The sequence below is a fragment of the Boleophthalmus pectinirostris genome, unplaced genomic scaffold, assembly GCF_026225935.1.
Source record: "Boleophthalmus pectinirostris isolate CB_2022bp ecotype Guang Dong unplaced genomic scaffold, ASM2622593v1 HiC_scaffold_9, whole genome shotgun sequence".
NCBI classification, from domain to species: domain Eukaryota; kingdom Metazoa; phylum Chordata; class Actinopteri; order Gobiiformes; family Gobiidae; genus Boleophthalmus; species Boleophthalmus pectinirostris.
Window position 1 is genome coordinate 17,721,704 of NW_026571541.1, and position 8,235 is coordinate 17,729,938.

The 8,235-nt window shown below is 38.4% G+C and overlaps 1 protein-coding gene across 1 annotated transcript; it reads left to right on the forward strand.

Moving 5' to 3' along the window:
• The first annotated feature begins 3,612 nt into the window (after positions 1–3,612).
• LOC110161978 (apolipoprotein A-I) lies at positions 3,613–6,079 on the forward strand. Its single transcript, XM_020926826.2, has 4 exons — positions 3,613–3,694; positions 4,129–4,180; positions 4,537–4,672; positions 5,208–6,079. The coding sequence occupies exons 2-4, from the start codon at positions 4,138–4,140 to the stop codon at positions 5,806–5,808; spliced, it is 780 nt and encodes a 259-aa protein (XP_020782485.1). The 5' UTR covers positions 3,613–3,694; positions 4,129–4,137; the 3' UTR covers positions 5,809–6,079.
• The last annotated feature ends 2,156 nt before the right edge of the window (positions 6,080–8,235 follow it).

Consider the following 8,235-nt stretch of genomic DNA (forward strand, 5'->3'; position numbering starts at 1 on the left):
GCTATCTTGTCCTTTTAGTCATTACCCACAGCTCAAGACCATAGGTGAGGGTAGGAATGAAATTTGACCAGTAAATCGAGAGCTTTGCCTTTCGACTTAGCTCTCTCTTCACCACAATGGTTCAATACTGCGACTGCATCACTGCCACTGCTGTACCGATCCGCCGGTCAATCTCACCCTCCATACTCCCCTCACTCGTGAACATGACCCCAAGATACTTGAACTCCTGCACTTGTGGCAAAAAAAAATATTTTTTCTGATACTAAAAGTGTTTTCTCATAATTTTATTCAAATAACAATTTTTCTGTACATTAGATAAGTTTTGGCACAGTGCACCACATGGTTGCTAGGTAACAGTTGGGGAATTCCATGTGATGTCTTGATTTCCAACAAGGAAGTAAAATTTTATATCTAATAAATTTGCCAAATTGGGTGGAAAATTGTAAAAGTTTTAATAAAATCTTAAATACAATAACCTTAACTATGTTTTAGTAATTCTATTCTATATATATTCTATATTCTTAGTCATAGTTATCTAACCTGTCATAGGCTCTTCAAATAAGTTTCTCAATAGCAGGGGGTGTACAGTATATTTGGCCTCTTCTATTTTGTTTGTCAAATGCATATTTACATTGTCCAAGCCTATGAGTGTATTTACCATAAATGCAAGGTTATTCATAGAAATCAGTTTGCAGTGTACATTAGGCCACATTATGCAATAGTGACCTGTTTCCAGCTGATCTCAGTCAAAGGCAATAATTAACTATGGACTTATTAACCTTGTCTTATCAAAATACGTAACTTCACACTAAAGTGGACATAAGCGTTACATGTAAACTGTATTCTAAATAGGTGGGTACCATGTTGTCAGTTAATAGCAAATGTATTTATGTATGTATTTTCCTGTTTTTGCTATTGTGCTGAAAATTTGGTTGTCGTAAACAGCTATAGAAACAAAACATTTATTAATTAATTTATTAATTTATCAACACAGGGTCTAAAACGGTGCAGCTTCGGCAGTGATGCGGTCGCTGCATCGGACCGTTGTGGTGAAGCGGGAGCTGAGCCGAAAGGCGAAGCTCTCGATTTACCAGTCAATCTTCGTTCCCACTCTCGCTTATGGTCATGAGCTTTGGGTAGTGACCGAAAGGATGAGATCACGGATACAAGCGCTCGAAATGGGTTTCCTCCGCAGGGTGGCTGGGCGCTCCCTTAGAGATAGGGTGAGGAGCTCAGTCACACAGGAGGAGCTCGGAGTAGAGCCGCTGCTCCTCCACGTCGAGAGGAGCCAGTTGAGGTGGCTCCGGCATCTGTTCCAGATGCCTCCTGGGCACCTCCCTCGGGAGGTGTTCCGGGCATGTCCCACTGGGAGGAGGCCCCGGGGAAGACCCAAGACACGCTGGAGGCCTCTCGGCTGGCCTGGGAACGCCTCGGGATTCCCCCGGAGGAGCTGGAGGACGTGTCTGGGGTGAGGGAAGTCTGGGAGTCCCTGCTTAGGCTGCTGCCCCCGCGACCCGGCCCCGGATAAGCGGACGAAAATGGATGGATAGATGGAGGGTCTAAAACTTCAGCCCTGAGTCTATGCAAATGTAAAGGATTACATAGTTAAAACATCCTTCACCTATAAGCAGGGAAGTGGACTGGCGGGGGCAGAGGGGTCTGGTGTCCAGGGCCCTATGGTCCCAGAAGTGGACTCTCTTCCTATTCATTAATATTAGATGGAGGCTTCTTGCCCCATTCCCCCACAGAAGTGTGGGCACACACAGGCCTGCCCATAAGTGAGAACATGTCTAGTGTACTGTATAAAATTGATATAGCTAAAGTGCTAGCTGCGTAGGAATAGGAAGTTGGCATGCAGGCTCTTCTGGCTTCTACTGACCCTGGCTCCCATTGACTTACATTGGAATATTGTTGTCCCTCTCTCCGTAACTGCTGCTGCTATTTTGTTTTCATTTTTTTCTTTATTTTGTCCATCAAAATAATCCTATTCTTTATATAGAACCTGGCTCCCAATTTGCCCCTGTAAGTACTAGCTTTATTTGAGCGGAGTCGAAATCTATGGGTGACGTCACATTCGCTTGGTCCAATTCTTTATACAGTCCATGACCTAGTGCTTGGTTTGAGTGTAATTTGAGGTTGGCACTAAGAAATGGAGAGCACATCATTCAAGAACTGATAAATGTCAGATAGACTACATTTAATATACTGTAATTAAGAACATGTTAAGGTTTGCAGGCTTGATTTGGAAGGGCATCTGGAGAAGATGCTTTTGCACTATGTCACTATGCACATTTCACACTATTACTATAATCAATTGTGACAAAGTTCAGAGTGGAACAGAACAACCAGTAACCACTCTGCAGTCTTTGAACCATACTCACCCAGACTGGCTTCTCTGCGTCACCCCCCACAAATAGGCCACTGTGTGAAATGTTAAAATCATCATCACAAACTATTTTTATTTTTTACTCATCTAAGCTAGAGGTCTCAAACCTTTCACACCAGCACACCACCACAGAAGTATGTTTGGCTTTTGAGTTTGCGTTTGGTTTTTTGAGTACACACACACCCACACACACGCACACGCACACACCCACACACACACACATATATCTTATCTATAACAATACATTTTAAATGCAAAAGTTTTGTGCTCATCATTTGTCAGGGCTACTGCTACTGCCACTACTACTACTACTACTACTGCAGACATTGAACTTTGCTCCAGTTTTTGATTATTGTGGATTGGCACGGTAATTAAAAAGTATTAACTATAAATCAGGTAAAACATAAAATCTGTACTTTTGACCATTAAAAGGCAAACCTTACCATAGAATAATGAACTGGTATTCACTTCATTTTCATACCATAAACCTATTATAACATTACAATGTGAAAGCTACCCCACAAAAATACACAGTAAACTTGTTCTTTTGTCTTTCAAACCAGCGTCCTACTGTTTTAATCCCAGTGGCTCCAGTTCACACTGAGACCCCACTCCTTTGTGTCTGCAGTTTTGTTTTATCACAACCAATTACTGTTAGATTCAATAGTCATAGTTACAATTTGGATTCAAGTTTAAGTTATTTAGTTTTGTCTGTCCATCAAAGTACCTAGACAATAAACACTAGTAAACTAGAATTTGACAAACTTGTAAATGAGTGTACACATTATAAGAAAAAGAAATTTAAGTGGAGTTAAAATTATTCCTGTAATTTCTGCCAAAATACATTTTAACATATCAGTCATTCTCTGGGTCTCATTCTTTGGACAGTTTAATCTACAATTAAAATATGGTTGTAAAGATGGTAGCAATAGTTTTGTATTTTATTCTTGTATTTATAGAACAATCAAGTTGTGGTTCGAAGTGCCAGAATTTACTAATACATACTTATAATACTGAGAATGCAGCAAATACCTTTAACACATTTGAACTTTTACTGAAGTTGAACAATGGTGAATACTTTATCTCCAACAGAACTTCCCAGCAGGTGACCATTGAACTCAGTGGGCCAGCTCGGGGGTGAGGTCCAGCTCCACGAAGACAGCCCTCTCCCCCTCCTCCCCCTCTCTTACCCCCCCCCTCCTATTGCCCCGTCCTGTAGGCTTCCTGTCTGGGCCACAGCTCTGCCTCTGCCCTATAAAAACGTCACTCCAGCCACAGGTTCCTCAGTTTCGTCAAGAACTCCACCAGGTAAGTACAAGGGATACTGCAGGTCACTGGCTTACATTTTTTACTTTTAAAAGCTTACCTCAACTGCTAGGACTTTGCTGATTTTCTACAGACAGCATATAGAATTTTGTTATATTATATTCATACAAACTAAAAATCCTTCATATGAGGTAAAAATGGGAATTGCTAAAATGTGTAATATGTTTATAACATTTGAAAATGCTAGATGCTAGCTGTATTGTCAATTGTAATTTACAGATTTTTAGTAAAAAAAAAAAAAGTTTATTAATCATTTCTGGGTATAAAAAATGTTTTGACTTTTTAGTATCTGGCATCATATGTTGTTGTTATTGTTATTGCAAAAAAACAGAAAGGGTGTTAAAATGAAAAAAGAATGAAATAACGCTTGTATAAAATCAAACATTTATGAATATATTTTCCTTGTTTTTCTTTAGACCGCCATCATGAAGTACGTGGCTCTTGCTCTTGCTCTCCTTCTTGCCATTGGTAAGTGCCTCACACAGTTTCAAATTTGACAAAAACTTTAAATTTAAAATAAGTTCAAACTGCTTGCATATAAATTACAATGTAACAATTAAAAGGCCAGCTTTAAGGGGACCCTCCAGTGGCAACATGGCAAACTGCAGTTTCATGTCTAACATTGACCATTTGAAATGAAAAAAAAGCTTGTAAAATGTTTAAAAAACTGTCATTAACACACTTTATAATCACTTAATTATACTTGAAAACCAGTTATGTTTATCCACATTTGGCACTAAGAGCTACTTCAAGCTGGGCACTTACATTAGTTTTGTTATGTGATTGTAGACTTTTTGACTGACTCTGACTGACTCTTTTATTAGGTTGCCAGGCTGCCACTCTGCAGGCCGATGCTCCCTCTCACCTGGAGCATGCCCGTGGAATCTTGAAGATGACCTTGGACCAAATAAAGACCAGTATGACCAACATCGCCGAAAAGGTTGACGATGAGGCAACCAAGTCAGTATTTCATAAGTCTTGGTTATTTACTTTTTTTTTTCATGTTACACTTACATTATCTAACTTGTTTTAAAACATTCTTGGTTAGTGCTGATATTTTTACTGAAGATCTGGAAAAAGAAAAATTATATACTATGTTTAGTTCACCGATATGAAGTTGAAATAAGCTTGTTCTTGGGTGAAGGCTAAACTACCCAATCTAAAAAGTCATACTAATAATTTTAATGGTAACACTGTAGCTTTATTAGCCCTGTTAAAGCATGAACAGAGGTAAGACTTAATTAATAAATAACAAATTATTTAATAGAATGATTCAGGCTTAGTAACTTCTTATCGTAATTAATACCCTAATCCCATAATAAAGTAGTCACTAAGCCTAAGTCATTCTTAATTAACTATTTGTTCATTAAGGCTATTAAAAGTGTTGTTACTATAAAGTGTTACTATTAAAATTATGAATATAACTTGTTTATGTTAATGACAATATATGTTCATGAGAATGAACTAATGGACTAATCTTAATAATAATTCACAGGAACGCTATCCTCAGTCGCGTTAACGCCATCCACGACCAGGTCCTCCAGCTCCAGGCCCAGATTGCCCCCATCACCGACAGTGCCGTGGCAACCATTGACGATGCCACCAGGGACCTGCGTATCTCCATCCAACAGGATATCGACTCTCTGAAGAAGGAACTGGAGCCATTGCGAAATGAGCTCAACGCCGTGGTCCAGAAGCACATCGACGAATACAAGGCACTGCTGGAGCCTTTGGTGGAGGAGTACCGCGCCAAGCAGGAGGCTGAGATGGCAGCCTGGAAGGCCAAACTCGAGCCCATCATGGAGGATTTGCGTGCCAAGGTCGCTGTCAATGTGGAAGAGACCAAGAGCAAACTGGTGCCAATCATCGAGAAGGTCCGTGAGAAGATCACCGAGAGAATGGAGGCCGTGAAGGCAATGGTTGACCCCTACGTGCAGGAATACAAAGAGCAGATGAAGCAGGCCTACAGCCAGGTGGGAGCTATGAGAGAGACCAACTTCGAAGAGGTGAGGCAGAAACTGACACCACATGTGGAATCTGTCAAGACCAGCTTTGAGAGTCTCATCAATGAAGTCAGAGCCATGATGGCCCAGTAAACCATCTACCTACACCACCCTCCCCTCCAAAAAACATCATGTGACCTGACTATCCCTTGCACAAAACACCAAAAAAGCCTAACTGAGGCACTTCCCCAACAAACACACAAAATGGTGGGACTCTTGCTTTTTCACTGTCTGATGCACAAACAAGCCTCACATACAAGTCTATAGCACACATACAAGATACCAATGCTATGAATGCTGTATGCTGTAGAAACATCTTCCATTTTGGAGAACATTGTATGTGAATAAAACAACTGGAAAACAAGCTTGTCTGACTTAACTTGTGATCTATTGACTAGCTGCCTGAAATAAACATTTTTATACAACCTAATACTAAAATATATAGCCTACTTATTATATAAACTCACAATATTATTTTGAATAGAGTGTGATTCTTTACATTGTATGATGAAATGTACAGGACTGTCAGGAAGTGTTTCCCAAAACTGAAGAACTACCCTATATATAATTATCGAAAGCTATGACTTCTCTAACAAATAAATGACCTTTAAAACCTCAATAATGAATTTATATAGTAGGTAGTTTAGATGTATTATGCCTATGAGAACATTTTATGATAAGGTAATGTTGTTGATAAGATTATGGGCAATATTAGTGTAATAATTATGGACACACCAATATCTTTTTAGTACTGGGCTAGATTTGGGACAATGTACTTGACTGGATATTGTTTCATGATATGGGTAAAAAGTTATTTACACAGTGTACACAGCACAACCAATGTTTCTTTTTTTTATAAGGTTAGCTATTCTGTAGTATGTAAGTATAATATTTGTATAGTAGTCTAATAAAGAAGTGAATTACTAATAAAATAATTGGAATAATTGGAAAAACTAAAAAGTGATAGCTGTTGTAATAGTAACTGTACTAATACAAACTAAATCAACAAAATGATCTGAATGAAGTGAGCTCATATTTGGAAGAGTACCAGTATAGTATTCTATACTGGTAGAGTTAAAGATTTTAATAAATGAAATATTACAACTACTACAAAGTAAAGAAAGTACCTTTTTCTTTCTTGCTTGTTTGCTGCAAAGACTAGAACAGGGCCTAACTACATCACTGAAAGCTTGCGTTGAATTAGTTTGCAAGCAAAATTGCATAAATGTTTGTGTATTATTTACACACCAAATTAAAATTGGGACGAGATCAGAAATAATATAGGACAAAATAAGGTTTACATTAGGACTTAACTGGGCTCAAAGCAGGACTAAACAAGGACAAGAATGAAAATGGTGAGTGATTGCTCTTGCAGTTGAAAAATAAAAAGGTCATCATTGATTTTGAGGGGCATTGCCATACAATAATATGAGCCCAATCAGTTCTTGTTCAGACAGGCCTCCAATAACACACACAGAGTATCTGGTGCCCTGCTGTCCTGCAAACCTCTGATTAATGACTTAAATCTCACTGCTTTTCAATGCCTCTAGGCTGGACCAGTCAACGCTGCTGAATCTCCGATACAAGAAAAGAAAATTGTGCCCATGAAAGTGAACATTACTAAGATAAAATTAAAGTGATTTACATGTGCACCAAAATTCTGATCATCAAGATATCAGATGATTCAAATAGTGTGAGTACTCTATTTTATTTCTGATTGTTCATACCTGTGCAGCTTTTGACAAGGGAACTTGTGCAAAAAAGAATATACTAATGGGAGAAAGACATAAGATCAAATGTTAATGATTGAAATAGTATTTTGAAATGAATTGTACAATCTTCTGAATGAATTTGTTATTGTAAAAAAATCTTTTGATTAACTGACACATGTGACCAAGTGTTTTTATTATCATTTTTGTGCTTGTAAAAACACACCAAAAATCTGATCTAATTATTGGTTTATCTGATTATTCTAGTTATGAGATGATATTGTATGAACTTGCCCAATATTATAATCTTGTTAGAAAAGACTATACTGTTACTGATCAAATAAGTTAGATAAAATTATTTAACTACGGATTTCTTGCAAGATTACTTTAAAATGTGTAGCCCTGGGAACACCAAATCGAAACCAAAATTAGCTGTCTGCGTCTATCCACACCATTCAACATTCAGCTAATAAGTAGGATATTATTAATTCTCTATGTGTTGTGCTTTAGGCTATAAGAAACAACAGACTTGGGGTTTTTAAGGGTGATGTATCTGTACAAACTGTGATTAGTGCATGTCACAGCCTCATACACTATTGTAATGGATGAGTCAGGATACATGCTCCCCGGTGAGTGGAGAGGTGTATAAAACATGCTTTTCTGTGGTAATGGGGCTCACTTCTGTCTAGAAACACATAATGAGGGGAGGGAATTGAAAACAGGCGAAGATCAGGACCTGCATGTTTGATTTTGACCTGGTTTGTGAAGCCATTTGGATAAAAGTTGTGGCTCATTAACTGTCTGTTGGAAG